Consider the following 25,859-nt stretch of genomic DNA (forward strand, 5'->3'; position numbering starts at 1 on the left):
TTTATTTTACCTTCAAAGATCCTATTCAGTATTATATTGCAAGTCCCATACTCTCCTCCCCCTATACATATACACAATGTGTGACAGGACTTAGTAGGTTTGAGAGATCTTAAAAGGAACCCAGAACAATTATTACAAAATTAAGTAAAGAGAGGAACTGAGTATTTGTACATATTGCAGAAATACAGAGAATCATTCCTTCAGCATTTGTCCAAGAATAAGTGGTGAAAATGTGGTTGCTGAAGTCAGAAAGATCCCTGACAAGGCTGTCTGGATAGAGACATACTGTAGGCTATCACAAGGCAGGCAAAGTCTTAGCAAGATTATAGAGAACTGAAAACACAGGAACTCCCAGCAGGGAGAAGGAAGTGATGTGTTTTCAGTTAAAATAAGACATGGATAAAATTTCACTTTGCCTCTCAAGAATTCTGTTCTTTTTCAGTAAATCCTGAAGTGATTCTCCTCTGGCTATTTACATCCTGCAGAGCTTCAGCGGGAAGTTCTCTGTGATGAGATGATCATCATGCAGAAGGACAACAATGTTGACTTCAAACTCTGGAAGAAGGAGAGGAAAAAGAAAATAAAGTTTTTCATAAGAATCTGAATGGCAGCAGTAGAGTAAGAGGCAGGCAATCCCTGCTCTCAGACACAGCACTTCACAGGGCTCTTTCAGACTCTTTGAATATACTGGATTTTCCTGTGACAGGCACTCTAGACAGAACCTTACAACAGGCATCCCCAACCTTTAACTGTTCCTAGAGAATCTTGACCCATTCTAACCTTTGGGATCTCTCTGGATTCACAGTCACATCATGGAGACACTACAACAAGCAGGGTTTAGATTAAAATGTTTGGGAAAAGGTGCCTCAAACCACTATGCATTGGTTAGAAGCATGTAAGGACAACAGTTAGGTAACAGACTCCTCCCCTGCTGTCAGCTTGTAACACAAGTCTTGGAAACCTGCATTATGTATGGCCTTGTATCTGCAAGCCATGGAAACACTGCAAAAGAAAATCTCTTTGGATACTACTTTGTGTTGTTCAAAAGCAGTATCAGATCTACAACCAATCCAAAATGAAAACGACAAACTGTTGGAATAGGTCCAGAGGAGGGCCACAAAGACAATCAGAGAGCTGGAGCACCTCCCTTATGGGGACAGGCTGAAGGCCGGGACTGTTCAGCTTGGGGAAGAGAAGGCTCCAGGAGGACCTTATAGCAGCCTTGCAGTAACTGAAGGTACTGGAAGGCCTACAACAGGAAGGTACTTTTGGCCATACAACAAAGGTGGGGAGGAACTTTTTACAAGGGCTTGTTGTGCCAGCATGAGAGGGGATGACCTTATGCTGGAGGAGGGTAGATTTAGACTGGGTATTAGAAAGTAATTCTTTACAGTAAGGGTAGTGAGACACAGGAAGAGGTTGCCCAGGGAGGTGTGGATGCCCCCTCCCTGGAGGTGTTCAAGACCAGGCTGGATGAGGTCTTGAGCAACCTGGTCTAGTGAAGGGTGTCCCAGCCCATTGTGGAGGGGTTGAAACTAAATGATCTTTAAGGTCCCTTTCAACCCAAACCATTCCAGCATGCTATGAAGAAGGAAAAGTCAGGTAGAGTTAATAAATTAAGGGAACCAGAGATCAAAATAAAGTGAAAATAACTGTCCTGTTTTAGAATCTTCATAGCTATGTATTAATACTGTTCTTTATAAATAAAAGTAGATTCTATACTGACAGTAGCCATTTGTCACTGCAAATTACTATTTGATAGCTAGAAATGGTAAAAAGTAGAGAAGAACGTTATTTTGGGGAAAATCACCACATCTCAGGTGCAAAAACATTCTTGGAGGAAAAGATAAACAGGTAGGCAAAGCTAGTTGTGCACACCTGCCCAAGATGCACAGCAGAAATGTAGGAGGGACTTCAGTTGGGAAGGATCCTAAAGGCAGGGACTTGCAGCTTGAATGAGATACAATAGAACAAATTAAAAAGAACCACCAAAAGATTCCAGCAGAATGGAGCAAAGGAAGACAGGCTGGCAAAGAGAATTTCTGCAGTAATTATTTGAACTAGTGAGGGAAATCCTGAATTTCAGGTGTTTAAGGAAAATTTTTGATTTTGGCAACAAAAAAACCAGGAAGAAGTAGATGAAGAAAAGCAAAACTATGTGCAGCTTAAGACACCAACAAAGCTGACAGTCCTATCCACTTACCAACTTTGAAGTTTGTTGTTTCCAGGGTGGGGCAGGTGAACAACCTGGGAAACACCATGTATATAGGAATTGGTAGGCCCCTGCAGACATCCCCATCAGCAATCTGAATGTTCTGTATCTCTGTGGCATCTCTGGCATAACCTTCTGCACACCCTGGTGAAAGCAAGGAATTCAGAGGGAGGAGGAGGGAAAGGGAAGGAGAGAAGGCAGTAGCCAAAATTTAAAATAAAGACACACTGAGGTTGAAGGGAGGGGTGTGTGGGCAAAATATTTTCCCCTCTGACCTGCATGTTTCCACATTAGCAACCTGAGTTAAGGATTACAGAGGTTATTTAAATTAATGTTTGGACTGTTACACCCAAAGTCCAAAACAATTTTTTGCACATCTTTTTGCCTGTATTGCTGATTTTGACAATCTTTCATATGCAAGCAGGAAGAGTGCAAGTGGCAATTACTGCAATCTGCACACATGCCCTTTAGAGGAACTTACCACAGGTCTCCACTCGTACTAACTGCAGCTCAATACTCTTGACTGCTGCCTCTGCATTCTCCACCACCAGCTCCCCTGTCAGTGGCTGTGTGATGATACAGTTTGTAGAACTGAGATGTCCTCTGATGAGAAATTTTGGAAGTGAAGCTCTCTGAAAAAAATTGGACAGTGGTCAGAAAAAGAAAGGCAACTGCAAGAGCAGACCAAGAAAAAAAAAATACTTCACAGAAAGACAGAAAATTATCAATGTATGCTGGAAGTGCCCAAAAGCTGCGAAGTTAAGAACCCACTTCAGAAATGCCTTAACTAACTTACATAATGTAATTTTTAAAGTATGCATCCTTAAGCAGATGCATTAAGACATCTCTTACTACCCCTCCCCATGACATGCATCCCCCTTACTCGTTCCATCCACAGGAACATTTTTCCTGAAGGGACCTGGCAAAACATGGCCATTACAATTAATCCAGAAGTTGGGAGTTGCATGGGCAAAGAGGTGGGCTGGCAGGAACTAACAGGATGGTCAAGTTACATCTGCTGGGAGTGCTCTAGAGAGCTGCATTCTGGTCCCATTTTGTTACAGATTACTGTAGTCTAGCATTTCAGTGATTTTCCCACCTTTTTCTCTCTCATGGACATTCTTGGGATGGAAGACAGGCATCTAAAGCTCTGTGTTTAGTACAAGATGTAACATCCTGCTTACTTGCCAAGACACCAACTACAGAGAACTAATAAAGAGATTCATCTAAATACAGAATCACACAATTTGTGAAAGTTTCTGAACAGCAAGCATGTTTCCTACTTTTTATGGAAGGAGCAGTACAAAAATGTTCATCAAGGATGACATTCTATAGACCAGTTTCTTCCATAAAAGATCAAAGCAGGGGTTTTGCTCCCCTTGGCCTCCCCTTTTGCAGGCCAGCAGGCATTGCAGATACTGTCTGCCAGGAGAGAAACTCGTATGACAGAAGCTCCAGCTACATTTCAAGTTGTGGCAGGAGGCATACTGAAACAGTCAAGTTTTCTACCCACATCTTCAGCTTCTATCTTCACCATCCAGCTTTCTTAAGACTCTCTGAGCATCCTCCTCTAACCTTTCCCTTCTTTTGCAAGCCTCCTTCTCTCTCTTTTTTTCATTACTGACATCTTTGATGTAAGCCCCTACCTTCCAACCATCTGTTCACACTTGCTTGTGGCATCAGATTTCCTTCCCCGTGTATCTGATTCTCCCTTCTTCCAAACTAACTCTTGTTGCAAATCCTTTTTCTCCCCATCTGTTTGTTTTGCTTCTTAGTCCTGGCTGCCAGTAGCAATGGCAAAAAAAGTTCTCCTCGGCTATTATTTAGTCTGCTTCACTCAGACACCAAACACCTCTGCAGAATTTAGCTGCTCCACTCAAAACAAATCTCAGAGAAATAAAGAGAGGAATTTTCATGTGTTCAGTAAATATGATCTCATTTGGGTATTTTCTCCTAACTTACACAATGGAAGTTACATTCCAGACAAAATCACTGCATGAAATATTGAGTTCTAATAGTATGTTAGTAAAATGCTTTCTCATTGTATGACCCCTCCTAGGTTCTTCTCCTCACCACTATTAGTAAACACAGAACTCCTTCCTTGCTTCACTGGGACATCAAATAGCTATCCATCCCCTGAAGTATAGAGGTCAGCAACCTAAGAGATGGAGACAAAAGGAACTTGCAGAAGGAGAACTCAAGGCCATTTTACTCAGTCCTAGTCTGCAAGACTTGGCTTTTTTAAAGATATATTTCCCCTAGAGCCTTATTACTTTTTTCACTACGCTTCATATTCTAATACTAGCTAGGTCTTCTCTCATAGGACCTATCATTTACACTCTATTTCATAATCCCTCCAAAATGAGAATCAAGAACATGAAAGCAAATCTATCCTGGTTTTTCATCTAACCTCTTTGTGCTTTACTTGGCCACTACAAAACTCTTGATCACTTTTCTAGTCGGCTACCAGAAATTATAGTTCAGTCATAATCTCCAGACAGAGTATTGAAATGTTAGTATTTCAAACACACCCAAACAGCCACTTTTTCCACCTGTCCAGCAGGTAGTCACTTTAGACCCACACATTTTTCTGAGGCAAGAAATTAAAAAAGAGGCCACTGCTTGTGCTGCTGTACACATTCAATACCACTCTTTAGATAGCTCCACAATTAAACACCAGATCTGGTGGACTGGAGGCATCAAAAGTTTTAGAGCCTGCTTTTGCAGTTATGCACTTGAAATGGAGAAGGCACAGGATCTGACATCAAACTTAAGAAAGAGCTTTTAACAGCCATGATGTACACCACTGAGTCTCTGCTAAGCCAACAAACAAACTATCACGACACAGAAGATGACAGAAGGAAGCTGTTCATATGGAAACACAGGCTGCTGAGGTCTCAGTATTTAGCAGTAGTCTCAGAGGTAATTTTACCACCAAGAACAGTTGTTATGTCCTTGTATTTGGAAAAAAACGTGCTTTCAGAGTGCAGTCCTCTAACTCAGCTGGAGTTTGGCTTTAGCCATGACAGCTGGTGGTTTTCTAGAATCACCTCCTCCGTGCTCAAGAATTGGTCTATTCTGATAGCAGACAGTCAAAGGTAGGAAGAGATCTGCACTGATGAAGAAGATACTACTGATAAAAAACATAGAAAGGAAGTATACAAAAGATGGAAGTAAGGTCAGGTGACTTAGGAGGAACAATAGAACACTATCTGAGTGTTCAGGGATGGTTTTGGGAAACCCAAAGAAAACCTAGAGTTAAAGAGACATGAAGGGCACATGTGGCCTCATGTGGCATGCCACATGTGGTCTCAGTAGGGCACAGCAGAGGGTGTGATGAACTTCCCCTCAAACCTGCTGGTCACACTCTCCTTAATGCACCCCAGGATTCCATTGGCTTTTTGTTCACAAAAGCACACTGCTGGCTTGTGGTGAACTTGCCCAGCAGCACTCACAGGTCCTTCTATATGGAGTTGCTTTCCAGCAGGTCAACCCTTAACCTATACTGGTGCATGGGGTTACTCCTCCCCAGATGCAGGATTCTACACTTGTCCTTCTCAAACTTCATGAGGTTCCCCTCCATCTAACTCTCCAGCCTGTCCAGGTCTCAATGAATTGCAGCACAGCCTTCTGGGGTCAGCCACTGTACCCAGTTTTGTATCATTGACAAACTTGCTGAGGGTAGACTCCATCTCTTCATCCACGTCACTGCTGAAGGTGCTGAACAAGACTGGACACAGTACTGAGCCCCGGCGGACACGGTACTGAGCCCCGGCGAACAGCCCCGGAGTACACAGTACTGAGTCCCGGTGAACAGCCCCGGAGAACACAGTACTGAGCCCCAGAGAACAGACCCGGAGAACACAGTACTGAGCCCCGGCGAACAGCCCCGGAGAACACAGTACTGAGCCCTGGCGAACACAGTACTGAGCCCCGGCGAACAGACCCGGCGAACACAGTACTGAGCCCCGGCGAACAGACCCGGCGAACACAGTACTGAGCCCCGGCGAACAGACCCGGAGAACACAGTACTGAGCCCCGGCGAACAGACCCGGAGAACACAGTACTGAGCCCCGGAGAACAGCCCCGGCGAACACAGTACTGAGCCCCGGCGAACAGACCCGGCGAGCACAGTACTGAGCCCCGGCGAACAGACCCGGAGAACACAGTACTGAGCCCCGGAGAACAGACCCGGAGAGCACAGTACTGAGCCCCGGCGAACAGACCCGGAGAACACAGTACTGAGCCCCGGCGAACAGACCCGGAGAACACAGTACTGAGCCCTGGCGAACACAGTACTGAGCCCCGGCGAACAGACCCGGAGAACACAGTACTGAGCCCTGGCGAACAGACCCGGAGAACACAGTACTGAGCCCCGGCGAACAGACCCGGCGAACACAGTACTGAGTCCCGGCGAACAGACCCGGCGAACACAGTACTGAGCCCTGGCGAACACAGTACTGAGCCCTGGAGTAGCCCTGGAGAACACTGCTGCTCCTGGCCTCCAACTAGACCCTGCACAGTTGATTACAACCCTCTGCTCTGTCATTCATCCAGTTCTCCATTCACCTCACTGTCCACTCATCTAACCCACACCTCCTAAGCTTAACTAGGAGGATATTATGGGAGACAGCATCAAAAGCCTTGCTGAAGCTGAGGTAGACAACACCCACTGCTCTCATCTATCCAGCTGGTCACACTGTTATTGAAGGCTATCATTGGTCAAGTATGATTTCCCTTTTGTGAATCCATGCTGCCTACTTTTGATAAGCTTCCTTCTTTTCCTCCACATGCTTAGACATGGCCTCCAGAATGAGCTGTTCCACCACCTTTCCAGGGCTGGAGATGAGGCTGACTAGCCTGTAGTTTCTTGGGTCCTCCTTGTCCTTTTTGAAGACTGCAGTGACATTGGCTTTCCTCCAGCACTCAGGCACCTCCCCTGTTCTCCATGACCTCTAAAAAGTGATGGAGAGTGACTTAACAATAACATAAGTCAGCTCCCTTAACACTCATGGGTGTATCCCATAGGGGCCACTGGATCTGTGGGTGTCCATCTTGCCTAGATAATCTCTAACCCAGTCCTCCTTGATTAAGGGAGAGTCTTCCTTCCCCCAGACTTTCTCTTATCCCCAGGCAGTGGGATTCCTGAGGGCCAGCCTTAGCAATAACAAATGAAGCAGAGAAAGTACTCAGTAACTCCATCTTTCCTGTATCCTCTGTCACCAGGTCACCCACCTCATTCAGCAGCAGGCTGACATTTTCCCTAATCTTCCTTTTCCTGCTGATGCACTTGAAGTCCTTCTTGTTGCCTTTCACATCCTTTGCCAGATTAAATTCCAAGAGGCCCTTAGCTTTCCTTGCTGCAGCCCTATGTACTCTGGCAATGTCCTGAGATTCCTCTCAAGCAGTCAGTCCCTTTTTGCATTTACCGTAAACCTCAGCCTTCCATTTGAGTTTTTCCAGAAGCTCCTTGCTCATCCATGCAGCTCTCCTGCCTCCTTTGCTTGATTTCTTATTCATGGGGATGCACTGTAATGTCACTCTTAAGTTAGGAAGATCTCAGGTACTACAACCTTGTCAATGTTGCTTCAACCCCTGGGAAAGCCATTTCCAAACACATATAAAGGACAAGAAAAGGATTGGAAGCAGTCAGCATGGATTTATGAAAATGAAATAATGCTTCCAACACTGAAAGCTTATGAGTGAGAATTAAAGGGAAAGCTAATATGGGTGACACTGTAGGGAGTGTTTATTACAGGCCAGCTGATCAGGAAGAAGTTGATGAGGCCTTCTACAGACAGCTGAAAGTAGCCTCATGATCACATGCCCTGATTTTCATGGGGGACTTCAATCATCCCAGTATTCCCTGGAAAGGCAGTGCAGTAAAGCACAGACAGTCCAGGAGGTTCCTGCAGTGCACTGATGACAACTTTCTGACACAGGTGGTGGAGGAACCAACAAGTAGAGATGTGCTGCTAGAGTTTGTGCTAATAAACAAAGAAAGTCTGGCTGCAGATGTGAAGGCTGAGGGCAGCCTTGGCTGCAGGGACCATGAGATGGTGGAATTCAGGATCATATAAGGAAATAGCAGGGCAGTAAGTGGGATTGCAACTCTGGATTTCAGGAAAGCTAACTCTGATGTCTTCAGAGACCTGCTTGGAGTAACCCTCCTGGATTAGGGCTCTAGAAGGTGGGGGGGGAGGGGGCAGAGAGCTCATTAATATTCAAGCATCACTTCCTCCAAGCTCAAGTCCAGCTTTTGGCCATGAGGATGGTTAAGAGCACATGACATTCAAGAGGCTGAGAGCTAGGATAGTTCATCCTGCAGAACAGAAGGTTCCAGGGAATGTTATCAATATGTCTGAGTTCCTGATGGGAATGAGTAAAGAAGATGGAGTCAGACTCCTCTCAGTAGTATCTAGTAGTATCTAGTCAAAGGACAAGACATGGGGACAAAACAAAGGAAAAATTAATTTACTTTTTAGTCCTGTGAGGCTGGTCAAACACTGTAACATTGCTGAGTGGTTGCCAGTCTCCATCCTTTGAGGTACTGAAAACTTGACAACACATGGCCCTGAGCAACCTGCTCTAGATGAAGAGGCTCTCAGCATAGCAGCTCCACAAACCTATCTCCAGAGGTCCCTCCCAACCACAATGATTCTTGAATATGTAAAATTAAGTCAACCATAGCATGAAATCACCAAGCAGCTGATTATGAGGTCTGCTTTGAGAAACAGGTGGGAAGAGTAGGTCTGAATTCAAGTCTGGGACTAAAAGCAACAAAAGATAAAGTGGGGATGCAGAAGGGAGATCTAAAGCAGGAAAATAGTCTTATTAACACAGAAAGCATAAAGAGAAAATCTGGAAAAACAGAACACAGGTTTCAGTGTACAAACAGAAACCACTGTTCAGAAAGCTAAACAACCAAGAGAGCCACTGGTGTTCATACAGACTTCCCAAAGCCACACAGGGCTATAAAAAAAGGCACAACCAAGGATCAGAATATACCTTTTTAAAGGATCTTGGCTACACATGATATGGAATGTCTTCTCTTTGCATCTTTCACTGATAAAAACCATAAAAATGCTTTACCACTAGTGAACAAAGTTCCACCTTACATTAGTCACTGCTATCACAAGGGATCAGGAAGAATTACTTTATTGCTTGCAAAAATAAAAAAAGGACAAAAGGGGGAAAAAGAAAAGTTGGTTATCTGCAGGGTAGCATTTAATCATTCCTCTCATCACAGGCATTACATTTAAAATAAATCATAATCACACGAGCACTACATTTAAAATAAAATAGTAAGAAAACCCTTACCTCTTTAACATTTTGCAAAGTTTCAGGAGTAATTGTGAAGTCTACTGGGCTTGCTGTCAGTTTCCCTTTCTGTGACTACAAATAAAAGAGTTAAACTGTAAACTATGATTTACAAAACACACACAGAGAACACTAAGACAACAAAGTCAAGCAACTGTTAGATGTGCTAGTTTTCAGGATTGCCTTTGTACTAAAAGTATGCACCTGTGTAACGGAAAACCTGAGATTTCCTGCCTTTGTTATTAAATAACATTACAATATTGTCTAAATACAAGTCACACTGCATCACAAACCTAAACTGCAGAAACAGACCTGTGTCAATTTCAGGTTACTTTGTGTCTGCCACTGCCATAAACTACGGCAAGCTCTCATTCTGTAAGTTTTTGGCATAAGTTCTACCTACACTGAAAAAAAATAAAAGGAAAGTGAAACCAAAAGGTGTGGTTGACTACTACAAACCACCTGGAAAAGAAGAAATACATTACCTATCTGAAGAATATGGTATACTGTAGAAAAAAGTTAAATTCCACATTTCTGTATTTACAAACAATTACATATTCTATGTCACTTGCAGTATTTCTTTTCATTCTTAATACTTAATAAACTTGGGCAGGGGGGAGGGTTTGCTCCACTTCTTCAGATATGTTTTATAAACTCTCCCTCTCGTTATCTCTGAGCACTCTGATCTCTTTCTTCTGCCCTTTCAGTAACAGCTCAGGTCTCCCAAGCCACCCTCATTTTACTAGGAGATCCTTAGCTGATGGAATCCAGCATAGCATTGATTTAATGCTATTAAGCATTCCAGCTTCCTTAACAGGAAAATAAAAGTTAGTCCAGGTTAGCTTTTCACACTGGAAAAGCAATTTTGGGGGCACATTTTTACAGTTCTTCAGTATCTATTTACATCACTTATCACAAACCCAAGAAGTTAAATCTTTCTGTAAGAGGCTGAACGGGCCCCAAAGCTCTGCTGAGATGGCAGCCTGGACTCTGCATCAGGAAAGTAAGCTTTGCTTACTGTTCAACAACCCCTCTATCCACCCTTATCTCAGTGAGAGGCACTGCCTTTTCCATACATATTTAGAGTAAGTGGCCAGTGCAGGATCATGAGAGACACAATTGTATGTAACTGGGACTTGGCAATGCACATCAGCACCACGGGGCTTAACTTGAACTCCTAGTTAGGATCTACTGTCACTACTTAAGAATTCAAAATAGCTTCTGCTGTCCAGCTGCAAGATGGAAGATGTTAGCAAAAGATGGACTGTATTTTCCTATAAATGACAAATTCTGGCAAAGAATAAGGTTAGGGGAAATGGTACATTGAGCACTGACATTGAAAAGTAAAATGCAATTTGTTTACCCTGCCTGAGAGATTAGTGATTTACTGACTTGTGATCTAAGAAGCATTGTAGTGGGAACAAGAAAGAAAACAAGGAAACTGCCTAATACACAATTTATTCCCTATTTTGACAAGTGTGGCTTACTTGTCACAATGGACCAATAAAACGTGGCATAATCTAATTTAGAAAAAATGAAGTTTTAGCAACAGCAAACTTCTTTACAGCACCTAGCTAAATCTCAAAAAAGGTACTACAGAATTGCAATAACATATTTCCACCATGATTCATAAGTCTGACAAAAAGTGTCTAATAGTTTATTGTCCTGTTAGGAGTTCAAAGGGATGATGCAAACAGTATGTTCCACAGTATGTGGGTGGAAAAAGACAATTAGGCCTGCACAGTCTGTACTGACATTAGATGCTCTGGACATGAAGTACAGGTCAATATAAACTAAAACTCCAATCTGATACAGGAACTTGATATAACAAGCAGCAAAAAAAGTATTTTTTGTGTAATAGTCAAGTCTCATCCCACTGTATCTCCACAGAAGCAAATGCTAAGTGGAGGCTGAGGGCATTTGTTAACCTAGTTATTTTAGCATACTGCCAGCCATGGGCTTATTTAACAGCAAAGGTGATTTAGATGACAGGCTTCTTATTTCCAACTTGATGCAGTCTAAGTTTTGATACTTTTGAGGTAGGGTTTTAAATCATAAGTAGTCATCTGAAGAACAGAAATCAAATATTTTCTCTTCACCAATGAACTTGCATTTCTAGGACAGGCACTGTGGGTGGCTGAAACCTTTTGACTAGGAAATGCTTAGATAATCTTAAGCAGTGTTTAGAAGAACACTATAATATTTATCTAACCACACCATTGTTTCAGAACTGAAACGATGAATAAGAGAATAAACTCAGTGCAGTAAAAAAAGTCTTATAATCCAAACCTTCTTCGTACTATTTTTGTTTAAATGAAAAGAGATAATGTGGTGTTCTCCTCAGAAGCAACTGACATCCCAACTCTTCTGGAAGTTTTAAGGTTAGCTTCCTTTACACGTATCTCATGTCTTGCTATTGCAAACGAAATGATTTTATTCCATTTTGTACCTTTGCTGCTAAACTTTAAAGTGGGTGGGGGAAAAAAAAAAAAACCAAAAGCACACTGTGTACAGTTAATACAAACCACACTTACCAGTGAGTGGACAATGAATTCACAAGTCTTAGTTAAGTCTTTTGCCAGCAAAGAACGTCGCATATCACACCGTAGGGTATACTGGCAAGAACAGGATGGCAGAGAAGAAGAGAGCCTTAGTTAAGATTCCCTCTCTCTCTTAACTTTTCATCTTTTCATTGCAGATGTGCAGTATGTTACTGTTTATTTAAGGCACTGTTTAAACCAGATTAGCAGGCAATGTATATACCAGTGACAGGGAAAGCAGGTAGCAGGCATACAATTTGAGATGCTCCCAAATGAACGCTGGTTTTCCTTTGTGTTTACAGTCCCAGAGTCATTTGCAAAAGTTTTCCAGATCTTGTGTTATGTAACAGCCTGTGAGACTGAGGAACTAACTCCTGGACAGCGAGCAGTATTCTTATATCACAGAATGTTAGGGGCTGGAAGGGACCTTCAAAGATCATCCAGTCTAACTCCTCTGCCAGCCCAGGATTACCAGGTCATGCAGAAATGCATCCAAGTGAGTTTTGAATGTCTCCATAGGACACTCCACAAACTCTCTGGGCAGCCTGTTCCAGTGTTCTGTCACCCTCACAGTGAAGAATTTTTTTCCTTATGTTTCCATGGAGCCTCATATGCTCTAGCTTGCATCCCCTTGTCCTATCATTGTATGGCTTTAGCATCCAAAGTACATTCAGTTAAGATTGCTTCTCACTATCTTTTGGATAGATGGTTACCAAAAAGAAAGATGTATTCACAGCCCTTAAATTTTAAATATAGTGCAAGACAATTTAATAGTGGTAACAGTTATAGTCACATTTAATGGTGAACTGTCTTAAACCACATAGCTGAACTTCAAAGTGGCATGCAATGAAGTCAGGCAATAAGGTTAATTTTGCTGTTCACTGGTGAAAAACTTGCTCCCAACTTCCTCCCCTTCTCATCTAAAAAGGGAGCAAACCTTCTATTACTGCACTACTCTCAGACCAGGGAACACAGATGCAGCATGACCACACAGACCTTGCAATCTGGCCCACATTGCCTCCCCATCAGTGTCTAATTAGAAGATCTCTCCATGAGAAGCCATGAATCTTGATTCTGAACCCCCAGCTAACATACTAATGCCTAGATCAAGAAATAGGGCCTTGCTTTTAAACTACAGAGGACTTGGACAGGGGTCTAAGAAGTGTTTCTTAAACAGCACCTCAGCACTACATTTTCCTCTTCAGGAGAACAGGTTGGCTGCTCTCAAAGGTTGGCTGAAATCTAATTATTAACATTTTAATTACATTCTACCCCCAGCCTGTAAAAAGAAGGTACATAGATGAGAGAGGGAATGACAAAACAAACCAAATATCCTCCATTGGAATATACCTTAAAACAATGAATATTGACCATAGGAAAGGTGTCTGGATTATGGTAAGCAACTCAACTGCTTTTGCACCATTTTTTGACATACCTACCACAAATACCAGATGTTAGGAAGAAAGCCTAGGCTAGTAGGTAGGGGGTTTGTGTATTTTTGGTTTGCTTGTTAGGGTTTTTTAAATCTCAAGACTGTAATACAAGACTTCCAATTCAGCTAAATAGTAAGTAGTTTTATACTTTTTCATCAAATCCAATAATCAGTGGGCTAGAAGCAGGGGTTAAAAATAAAAAGTTTTACAAGCCAGTGGTTGTAAAACTTCATCAGCACTGGTCTGAAAATTTTTGCACTTAGTGGCTCCTTCAGCTTTTTCTTTGAAGGAAAAAAAAAATAAATCACCAAGCCAAAAAACACTCCTCAGTAAAAAAAAAAAAAAAAAAAAAAAAAAAGCATTGCCTAATACAGTATTTATATTCAAGAGACAGCTGAAGACTTTCCCTCAAAAAACAACCAATCCAAAACAAATAAAAACAAAGAAACAAAACAAGAAAAAAAAACAACACCACAACACAAACCCAAAATCCTGAATACCCTCAAACCAAATCCATCTATGGTAAAATTATTTTTAACCAAAAAAGGTAAAAATTTCAAAATTGTGTTCCCACAACATTCTCTTACAAGCATGTCATACATACAGATTTGAGCATGAAGTGTTATTATTCAGCTGGAAACCAAGCAACTCATGTTTTGAAGATGCTAGAAGCTCTCAACACTTTGAGTCTTCACTATGAAATCACACAGCCACATTTGTGTGGAACAAAAGGTCTGTGATGCAGTCTCTTTTCATTGAGAGAATGCTTGTAGTTGTCTACACATGAGGAAGGATTGGTTATGTTACAGTAGTTCTGACAAGGTATTTCAGGCAAGAAATCTTGTTGCCATCCTTTAAAGTTTATTCCATATAGAAGGCCTGAAACAGTAAGCAATAGGAAGATTTCCTCTAGTTATGAGGATGCTTCTCACAAAAGATTGCAGGAAAACAAACTCTGAACACCAGGTACCTTTGTTCCTGTAAGTTTTATCCCTGTACCTTAAAATGGATCTGGTATTCTGTACACTTAATTTTTAATCTAAGTTTTATTAGCAGTAATTGGATGTCTATTATGCTAATAAAGTCTCACTGGTACCAGATTAACAGTACACAAACTTGGATCAAGGTATGTACTACTGCAGTGACTATCTACAAAATGATAAATTCAACTTCTTTCAGAATAAAATCCAAACTAAATCAAAACAGCACCCTGTAAGAGAACTGTGCAAGATTTAACATGTGGGGCAAATACATTTTATCCTTTTTCAACACAAAACCCCTCTTTCTGGTATGCTTTTAATTCTCTCTTGTACATCCCATGCTTTATCTGATGGGTTTCATTACCATCATCTCTTTTCAATTAAAGGCTTACATTTGCTATGAAAGGAAAAGGAAAAGATATTGCAATTTTTTTTAAGCAACACTATATTGATGGGATTCTGAGACCTCAGGAAACTAGTATTTAAAAGGCTAACATGTATCATACTTTTTATTCTTAAATTATATCCAGAAAATACACCTGAACAATGCTATGTTAATAAAGGGAAACTTAAAAGCTACTTTAAAAGGTCTCTAACTTTCTGCTCATTCTTCAAATTGAGAAAAAAAAACATATTGCACTATGAAGAGAAAACTTTACCACAAAACTTTGTCCTCTGCTTCCATGGAATAAGACATGTTTTAGAATACATTCTGCAGATGACATAAGTTCAGATTTTCTTTACAGATACAACTGCTTTACCTGAATATTAACAAACACACCATGATACGTCTCATACAGGACTTTGTTCCCCTTCATATGCAGTGGAAATTCAAACGGAATTTCTGTCTTGCCACTGGGAAGTTTCCCTGGTTTTACCATTTCAATAGTGTTGTTAATAATCTGAATAGGCTGTAAAGATAAATATTAGGAGGTTTAGGTTGAAGCAAAATGACAGTGCCATCATTTCAAGAACTAACAACATCCACTTTAATATAATTCCTGAATTTCCAGAAACTCCGCTATTTTTTCACAACACACAGCTCTCCAGTCTTAAAATTAAAAGAAATATTAAGAATGCTTTCCTCATTTTTGTGATCTATTTTATGGTTGTACCATGTTAATGGACAAATATATTTAGAAAGATAAACAGCAGAGTCTCAAGCACTGTGGTAAGTGGAGTTACATATTTCAAATTATGACCCTTAATAGTAGCAGCAAGAGTCTACAGCTGCATGTGCCAGCTGAGTAAGGAATCATTCCCTCCAACTTTCTTCCCAACCCCTTCCCACCCTAAACATCAATATTTAGGGCTAGTCTCTTACTGATACAATGGTTAACTACAATTTTACTGGGGAAGCCTAACATGAAGATTATGCTTCTTTTCTCTATGGAGTGTTACTATTTTCCCTCTAGCAGACAGGAACAAGAAAATCTATTGCTTCAGGTTTTCAGTCATTTTTGGGCCAGTTATTCACACAATTTAAAACAAAAAAACAAAACAAAATAAAACAAAACAAAATGAAACAAACACAAAAAAAAAAACTTAAAAAGCCCTTCACTGAATTTCCTTTGACTTTAGTGAACCATATAGCAAAGGTAGCTATACTGCCTCCAGAGTGAGCCAGCCTTGTTTCAATCAGTACAGCCATACACATGTGCATCCTGAGATAACTTGTCCTGCTAGATCCAAATCCCATGCTTCCAAACCTGGAGACCAGTACAAAGGCCTTCCAGGAGCTCCTCAGTCAAGAAGTCTATACACAGCCTCATGCTCCACAGAAGAATATGTGCAGGTCCTGTATCATACCCAGTAACACAAAAGCCCAACAGCCTATGCAGAAACTACTGTGATAGTGACTGATCTGGCACAAAAGTTCAATTAAAAGCAATGATTTTATAAAGAGAGAAATCACAGAACTTTTAATTTTTCTTTAAATGGTGGTCCTTTGATGCATCCTGCAGTACCCACACCATTTACGTTATTGTATTTCAGCCCTAAAGAAAACTCTCCAATCGATGCAAGTTTCTCCCCCAAAACATCATCACCTAACACTAGATCATGTTAAGCATTTCTCTGCTTTCTGTCCTTTGCATAGCATCAAGTGCAATCTGAGAACCATTAAGGGAAGATATCGTTTGAGAAAGGAGACAAAGGTTTTGTGCTAGAAATACTATCCTACACAGGTCTTACCTTGACAGAGTTATAGAAAGCTTCAAACACACCCACACTTTTGGCACTAAGCTGCAGATTTACTGATCCTTCCATTGTTAATGAAATACCTTGGTGCTGGACTGTGTCCTTACTTGTTATGACCACGACTCCAGAAAGAACTTCCTAACAGGAGAAAAGACAACACAAAACACATTTGTTCAAATAGATTTCTTCTATAGCTCTTACTTAGGCAGTGTGCTAACTTGTCTTCATACTTGAGAAAACTGCTGCCAGAGAACAGTCAAACCTTGTCAGAAAAGACAAATATTGGTAATAAAAGTAATGTGAGGAAGAGAATTCTGTACGTCTAGTTTGTTTTCTTTTAAAAGTATTCTCCTTCTTCCTTAGAGAAGTACTAACCAAAGTTTCAATTTCTTTCCAAAGATTCAAGATCTTCCTCTCCAGGAAGACAAAAAATGACAATCAAGACAATTTATAATCGACATGTTCCATTTCACAGCTTAGAATCAAATCCCAGGATGAATTTTTATATGGAGAGTAGGATGGTCAGCCATGGGAGGTTGAAAAGAAGGCATAATAGTACAACTGATGGCCAAATGAGGATAAGACTCACCTCAAGCGTGGAGCAGAATAGACTTTAAATAAATAAATAGATACAGAATTGTTCTAGTACACAAGCAAATTCCATGGTACATGGGAAATAGAATCAAAGGCACAAGTTCTATAAGTCAAAAGATGTGTAACTTATCCCCTTAAGAATGTTTTGTCTACAAAATTGTGTTTACAAAAGAACACTGCATCTTGGAAGTATCAACTTAGAAGTTCTAACACTGAAAAAAAGATTAACTGCAGGAGAGGAACACATAATTCATTTTACATACCCACAGTTTATCCTTCCCCTCTCCTACAACAGAGAATTCACTCCAATCCAGAGCTCCATGTCAAACATTCATACACATATGGTAACAGCAGCAAGTGATTTGAGAACCTGAAGAAAATTTCCTGGGGCTCACATTCTCTTCTGCTTGATGGTAATACCCTCTGCACCTTCACCAGGCTTGCAAACTAGACACCAAACTACAGATCCCTCCAACCAAAGGATAATTCAGACTGCCCACTCTACACTCAACCAGTTAAAACCAGTCTAATCATGTACATCCCTGACAGGCGCTATTTGAATTTTGCCAGCCTTTCGTCTTTACTCATGGTACAAGATGACAATACAGAAAATGGGTCAGGCAGCTGAGAGCAGAGCAGGACAGCAGCGGAGCATCAAGCATCACAACGAAGGCTGACAACACCACAAGTCTGAAAAGAAGACCTGCAGCAACTGGGAAATGCCAGGAACAGGAGGCACAAGCACAAAAGGACAGTGAAGAAAAGCTGACCTAAATACTGCACTGCTTTGCTAACAGGCTTTAATTAGTACAAGCAATTAGGTTATTGCTTTGAAAAATTAGTACAGCTGAACTATAAGAAGCAAGGATAATTCTGAACATGTGAACTGCTTTAATAAATGAGAACAGTCTCCCACTACACAGTGACAACCTATTGCAGAACTATTGCCTACATACTTGGACACAATAAGGGTGTATATATTTAGGGCAGAAAAGAGAAGAATGACTTGAAGACAAGTATGATGTTTTTTCTTATTCAATGTCTCCTGAGAAATGAAAAAAGTACCTCAAAATCACTATAAAAATCTTTAAAGGTGACTACTAGTCTGAGGGAGAAGGAAGTATCATGAAAAAGACACTATAATATTTAAATTGTTTATATTCTATGAGATTGTATTTCCTTTTGATGTATGTGAAGAAGTTGGCTATGTGTTTTCTGGAGAAGAGCTACTTTGTCTTTTTTTTTTTTTTTTTAATATAAAACCATGGTTCCCTCTAAATATAAATCTGTCAGTATACTTGTCGTCCTAAGAATACAAATCAAAGAACACAAGCTTACCAAAATGTTCAAATGCAAAAGAGTTAGCACACAATTTATAGTAAAACTTTACTTTTGCAAAACACCTACAAACATGCATCATTTGTAAAAGTTACATGACATCAATTAATACTAAACTAGTACTCTTTTCAGTCCATATCAAAAGAAGTTCATTTAACACCATGAAACCAAAGATGTAGAGAATGCCACTGCTGGAATAAATCTGCATGTTATACAGCACAGTAACTCACAATCAGTTGCTGTTTCTCACTTTTTTCCTTCCATGTCCCTTACTAGGAACTCCTCATGGCTTCGTCGTGTGATGACAAAACTTTAAAATGGAACTAAAATACTACAGTTCTACACAGAATTAGTTATCTAAGCAGAGCATCCACCTGCAGGAAGGCCAGTGAGTGTGTTATGTGAAGCAGACAGAAAAGTCAAGTACTTATGCTAAACTGCAAATTCTTGTGCAAAGACTGTCCCAGGTTAATGATCCCAAACAAGCCTTTCAGCTTTCTGTTGTCAGTTCCTTACCATTCAGACATGCACATGAAACTGACAGGAAGACACTTTCAAAGCTCCAGTTACTTTTAAGGTCACAACTAAGATGAATACAAGCTTCCACTGATCCAGCAGCACAATTGCCCATTTCTCTATCGATGTAGCAGAGTTACCCAAGTCTGGCTGAGGACAATTTGGAATGATCTTCAATCAATAACATGGAACAGTGTGTACCACACATCACAGAATCTCATCTTCCAGAGTCCTAAGTCACAGTTAGAATTCTGACTGAACTACACAGCTATTTGGCATCTATAAGCTTTATCTAAAGGATCAAAGTTTGCACTATACTGTCCCATCAGTTGTTAAGAAAAGTCTTTTAGTGGTAAAATAGATAGCAACTACAACCTGACTGTTTACATTGTGAGATGTGTTTGCTACATTAAGGAGATTAAAAAGTAGTTCTAGCAAGGTATTATGTATATTCAGATTGTATGTAATTACCTGACAACACCCCCCATTTATTCCCAAATGCAAGGTAGCTTTGAACAAAAATGGCATAGAACTTCAGTTCCATGTGATATCTACTATAAATCCATGGATTAAGCTTCCGTTTCTTTTAGTAGAATGGAAGTCTATGATCATAGAATGGCTTTGGTTGGAAGGGACCTTATAGATAATCTACTCCAAACTCCCCGCTATGGGCAGGGACACCTCTCAACCAGACTTCGCTGCTCACGGCCTCATCCAGCCTGGCCTTAACATCCCCAAGGAGGAGGCACTTCCCTGGGCAGCCTATTCCAGAAGAACTTCCTCCTAAGATCCCGTCTAAACCTACTCTCCCTCAGCTTCAAACCACTCCCTCTTGTCCTGTCACTAGACACCCTTATGAAAAGTCCTTCTCCAGCCTTCCTGTAGGATCCCTTCAGGTACTGGAAGGCAGCTATAAGGTCCCCCCAGAGTCTTCTTGATCAGCTGGTTACTGACAAGATGCCTTAGGTTCCGTTTAGATTGCACTTTCCACATCACATCCTTTCACTTTTAGAACAATGGGTATGCATTTGGTGATTTTAAAATTCACATAAATTTCATACAAGTCACATTAAATAAATATTCCTGATCGTTTTCTTCCACCTCTCCCTCTGCGCAAGCCACCTGCAAATCTTAACTACATATTCTTCTAATTATTTAGAAAGAAACTGACCACATTCAATAGAAAAAGACTACTACACCAACCTAATTAATCATTAGATGATTTAAATCCTCAATGACCAGCTTTGCTAATTAGTTTGCTTTTTCAGAAAAAGTAAAAGGCTATCTTATGGGCAAATTCGTACTCAATTTGGACTCACTCGACATCAAAAGTCTTGGCCAACATCAACTATGGCACCTTGCTTTGTACAAAGCATTTCTCAGGCCTTTCAGCCTAGAATTGTTCTAATTATTGATCTCAGACTAACTGCCAGAATTACTCCCGTCTTCTCGTTTAGGTTTTCTAAACAAAACGTATCATTAGTTATGCTTGACCCCTCATTCTTCTAGCATTCCAGAATTTATTAAATGAGCCTCAACGGCTCAAGAATTCTCCATCCAATTAAAAGAAAAATCTCCAGAACAAAGATCTTCTGCTCCTAGAACTTAAACATAGTTTTGCTTCAATAGGCCTTATTTTGCTTCACAGGACATGGCATTAGGATCCATTTGATTGACTTTTTGTTAAATACTTTTTCTGATTTTTTTTTTTTTTAAAACAATGCTATTAGTTGTTTGGTCCAAGAAATAGCAAAGTTGTATTTTACTCACATTTCAAAGTAATCTGTTTAAGCCAGTTTTTCTCAAATTGCAGTCTGGACAAAATGCAAGTCTTTGTTTGCTTAGTTCCTCCAGTTTCTGATGACAATAACTAACAAATACAGAAACTGCCTACTTTTTATCCCATCATGTTTTTTAACCAACTTCCTTTTTGAAAGCAGGAACACAATCTCAGGCTTGCATGATGCATGACTTCTTGCGTCTACTTTCTCCCAATAAAAAAAGAACAGTCAACACAGATACAAAGAATAACTGATAAGAACAAAAATAGTTGCCTATGCAATTACCCAGAATTAAAGTTTCAGGAAGTGAAGCGACTCCTACACGGTGTAAGAGATTGCTCTGCAACAACAACAACGAAATCACAGAACCATACAATATCAGGTTGGAAAGGACCTCAAGGATCATCTGATCCAACCTTTCTTGGCAAAAGCATGGTCTGGATAAAATGACCCAGCACCCTGCCCAGTTGAATCTGAAAAGTGTCCAGTGCTGGAGGATCTTCCACTTCCCTGGAGAGATTACTTTAAACACCCGATTGTTCTCACCGTGAAAAAATTTCCTCTTGTGTCCAAGAGAAATTTCCCAGGAGTAAGTTGTACTCATTAACCCTCACTTTTCCATGTGACTCCCTGTAAAAAGGGAGCTCCTGTCATCTTTGTAGCTACCCTTTATAAACTGGAACATGGTGAAAAGGTCTCCCCTAAGCCTTCTTTTCTCAAGTCTGAACAAACCCACTTCTTTCAGCCTTTTCTCGTATGACAAGGTTCTCAGTCCTTTGATCATTGCTGTGGCCCTTCTCCAGACCCTCTCCAGCCTGTCCCCATCTTCTTAGTATAGTAGGGACCAAAACTAAACACAGTATTCCAAGTGTGGCCTGACAAGCACTAAGTAGAGTAGAATAATGACTTCTTTATCTCTGCCGACGATGCCCAACATCCTGTTGGCTTTCTTTGCCATAGCAGCACACTGTTCACTCATACTGAGCTTGCTATCCACCAGGAACCCCAGGTTCGTTTACACAAAGCTGGTCTCTAGCTAGCCAGATCTCAGGCTGTGCTGCATTCCTTGGATTATGTTTTTCCAAGTGCAAGACCTTATACTTGTACTTGTTGAACTTCACAGGGCTCTTGTTAGATCATTCTTCCAGCCTATACAGGTCTTCCTACAGGATGGTTCTCCCTTCCAAAATCTTCACTTCCCCATTGAGTTTGGAATGATCAAGGTACACTTGATCCCATCAACCAGATCACTTGCGAAGGTATTGAACAGTGTTTGGCCCAGTACCAATCCCTGGGGGACCTCACTTGTGACAGGTTGCTAGTTTGAAAAGGAGCTATTTAACTTGAATTAGACTAATTTAGCACAGCCAAGGTCACCACATGAGGATGAGGGGTCTGACATGGCTCAAAACGGAGGACAGTATTTGAAGGCTCTGCTGTATTTGAGCACCAAAAAGAAATTTTAAAGCTCTTGGCCTGATGGGGAAAACGTATAATGAAACATATGGATTGCTCTGACCTTACAAAAAGGGAAAAAAAAAAAGAAAAAGGAAAAACAGTTATTGAGCCTTCATTTTCAGTCAGCTGTTTGCTTTTGACACATCCTTATCTTCTGCACTCACCAGTCTTCTCATATGGACTTGAAGCAACACTTTCACCTGACAAGACTCAAATTCAGTTCTGCAACAAAATTAAAGTTTGTTAAATTTCTTGAGTTCTTCCCTAAAAGTTCTTAGTATTAACTCCCACATCTTCAGAGTCTCACTAAGTGTGCCATTTACCATTAAGAGATTCTCAGAGCAGTTGTTAAATAAGGGTCTCTCCTACATTGGTTTCTACTCACCTCTTCCCACTGAGAAGGAATAAAGATGTACAGTAAACACTCTCAACAGTAGTAAAGATGCTGGCTGACATACATGCAACAGATCAAGAGATGCTGACTGCTAAAAATCCCAGAACATTTCAGCCAGACTAGGCACCCTCAAGAGGTACAAAACCAGAGCTTGAATGGAAAACCAGCAGCTACTACTACTACCAGTTCATTGGTCTTTTATCACCTAAAACCACAGGCTGAGATCCTTTAGAGTGTTCTACATTCATCCCACTCTACTTTGTTCATCCAGTTCCCTGCTCTGCTGGAGCTGCTCCACTATGTTTGACCTCACTTCTTCGGTCATCCAACACAAGACCCTTTGATACTGATTGATAAACATTCTCTCTTCTACTACCTGAGAAGACATTAGTAAGAAAACCACAACAACAAAAAGAACTCCTGTGATTCAACAGATTGATTTTTTAATTATTGTTACTTACTTCTATGAGTGCCACACCAGCCAAATACTATCCATTTCCATGATCTGGCTTACTGCATAGCCAGTAGTGTCAGCACAAGAAAGGCAGCAGAAATTAGGACTAAGGAGACAACAAGCATTGTGGAGTTATGCTGGATTAATAACAGCCTCAGGCAAATTTTGACGTAGAAAGCTTATAATGTTTTAGCAACTTTTTGTACTATTATTAAGTAAGAGGTGTAATGAAAAGCCTTTTGTATCGGTGTATAATTTAGACATCGCCTTCTTCCATAGCCAAATGCAGCTTTAAATAAATTCGTAAAACAAAAGACAAGGTCTTACCACCATATCCCTGTTTCCATGGAATGAATGTACATTGTTGTGATCTATTGTCTTTAGGAAAGGAATCCCACCATTTTCAAGTAGCCTTGATGCAGGCGTATTTTGGGATGAAAGTTGCCACAGACTGAAGTGTTGTTAGCATCACTGAAGTACATACCTATCACTAAGTTTCTATAAAACTCCAAACCCTGCAAACCTGCATCAATTCTATGGCTAATCAAAGACAGATTTGTAATTCCCTCCTGTGCCTATGAAACTTCTATTAGAAATTCATGTGCGTCTGGTGTACAACTCATTCATCCTTCTGTTTTCACATCACTCAGACCTCCAAATTTCAGGCCTAGTTAATGAACTAAAGCTGCAAAAGTTTTCATACAGAGCAAAAGTGGAAGTAAACAATAGGGACAAATTGATTATAAATATTTAATTTCAGCTTACAAGACAGTAGAAATATCCCTTTCCTGTGTTACAAAAAAATTACCTACTTTAGAATAATATTAAGTAAGCCAAGTGTAAAAACAGAAAAGAGGCATAGCACTCAAGAAAAATATTGAGGTGCTGGAGTGGGTCCAGAGGAAAGCGATGAGACTGGTGAAGGGACAGGAGGGAAAGTCTTACAGAGAGGCTGAGGGAGCCAGGGTTTAGTGTGGAGGAAACTCAGCAGGGACCGTATCACACTCTAGGACTACCTGAAGGGAAGTTGTAAGATGGGGGTTGGGCTCTTCTCCCAGGCAGCTTGTGACAAGACATGGCCTGAAGCTGTGCCAGGGAAAGTTTAGGTTGGATGTTAGGAAGCATTTTCTCAAGAAAAGAGTAATTGGACACTGGAATGGACTGCCCAGGGAGGTGGTGGAGTCACTGTCCCTGGAGGTGTTTAAGGAAAAATTGGATGTGATGTGGCACTTCCTGACACAGCAGATCATTCTAATAATATGCATTACCAAAACAAAGTGAAAATGAGATGAAAAAAACTGTCTTTGCCACTGACACCCTACCTAAAAAGATGTGTTCACAAAATTATAATTTATGAAAGTTATTATCTAGATGACTTGAAAATTGAAGAACAGATGCTGAATACCCTTCCATTCAAATCCACTTAAACCAGTTTTCCAGCATTAAAAAATTCAATCGAACAAAACATGCTTTATACATGGTAACAGCCAATTACTAACACACGGGAAAGCTGTGTGTGTATAGCACTTTCGTAAACAACACAAGCTTTCGCCAGGTGATTTTTATTTTTTTTCCCCTCTGTGCTTAAAAATCTTCCAGAACTAAAAAAAAAACCAAACCAAACAAAACAACAAGAAAAAAAACACCAAAAAAACCAACCCACCAAAAAACCTTTATTTCAAATACCTGCAAAAGATGAAGTATGTACAATCATTTTACCACGATCAACAACTACATTAGTAAAAAAGTTAAGTTCTCACTCCTGCTTATTGGGGTCTGCTCTTACCGAAGTACTTGAGAAATTACTTTCTACCAAGTACAAATAACACTATTAAGACATTTCAGATTTCTTGCAGAACGCAGAAACAGAACAAGACTGGCCGCACCTGAATACTGTACCAAAGCATCAGTCCTGATGGAATACACAAGTGAAAACAACTTAAGTGACATATTCTACAGGTGAACTCCAAATTGCCCTTGCTCCTTCCTTTCCCTCTGCAACCCTGCCGCCCTCCCCAAAGACTGACTGGCCGTACTCCCGCGGTATCGCCCCGCTAGCTAGGGGAAAGAGAAGGACAAAATGCAAGCTTTGCTACATGAGGCAGCGGAAGCCCGTGGTGCCCTTGGCGTGGACCTAAAGAGGGGAGCCACGGAGAGGAACAAAGTAGTGGAGAGAGAAAGCTCTGAGCACAGGCAGAAAAAAAGCTTTCCCACACGCTGGCAGCAATAGCCCGCAAGCCCTGCCACAGCCCCAGAAGCAGAGAAAAAGAACTGCAGAGGCAAAGACAGAGGAAAATGTTGCTATTTTCAAGGAAGGGCCCCGCGATGTCAGAGCCGGGATATTCCAGAGCTGCCAGTAAGACAGAGCAGAAAGTTAGGAGCCAGGACGCAGGACTAGATGGGCAGGCCAGCACCGGCCGGGCAGATCGGCCCCGCAGTGTCGACCTCAAGCCAAGCCTGGAACCCGCAGAAACGGCGCCGGGCTCTCCGAGGGACTGAGGCCGAGCGCCAGGAGGCTAATGGGCGCGGGGTCGGCTAGGACCGTTGGGCGGGAGGGCGGGGCCGCCGGGCGACCGCACTCACCCCGCAGTGGTAGACTTTGTTGGCCCGCTTGATCTTGATGTCCAGCGCCGTGCCCAT

General features: G+C 41.0%; 1 protein-coding gene across 4 annotated transcripts; it reads right to left on the reverse strand.

Moving 5' to 3' along the window:
• Positions 1–25,859, reverse strand: VPS26C (VPS26 endosomal protein sorting factor C). 4 transcript variants are annotated; one of them, XM_054381445.1, is made up of 8 exons: positions 25,803–25,859; positions 16,679–16,822; positions 15,247–15,396; positions 12,067–12,147; positions 9,533–9,607; positions 2,694–2,844; positions 2,204–2,356; positions 1–555 (listed from the first exon to the last, which is right to left on the reverse strand). In XM_054381445.1, exons 1-8 carry the CDS (start codon positions 25,857–25,859, stop codon positions 473–475), a joined length of 894 nt encoding a protein of 297 aa, XP_054237420.1. In that variant the 3' UTR covers positions 1–472. The 4 variants fall into 4 exon arrangements, with proteins under 4 accessions (XP_054237420.1, XP_054237438.1, XP_054237428.1 ...); XM_054381463.1 differs by lacking the exon at positions 16,679–16,822; XM_054381453.1 differs by lacking the exon at positions 12,067–12,147.

The sequence above is a fragment of the Indicator indicator genome, chromosome 1, assembly GCF_027791375.1.
Source record: "Indicator indicator isolate 239-I01 chromosome 1, UM_Iind_1.1, whole genome shotgun sequence".
Lineage (NCBI taxonomy): Eukaryota > Metazoa > Chordata > Aves > Piciformes > Indicatoridae > Indicator > Indicator indicator.

Bases quoted from the DNA above. Each gene is read 5' to 3' on its own strand.
- VPS26C (XM_054381445.1), bottom strand. From the start codon at position 25,859: ATGGGCACGGCGCTGGACATCAAGATCAAGCGGGCCAACAAAGTCTAC. The intron at 9,608-12,066 runs GTAAGTGTGGTT...TTTTATTTGTAG, and splicing joins AATTCATTGTCCACTCACTG to TCACAGAAAGGGAAACTGAC. The intron at 2,845-9,532 runs GTAAGGGTTTTC...AATTTTTTTCAG, and splicing joins CTTTGCAAAATGTTAAAGAG to AGAGCTTCACTTCCAAAATT.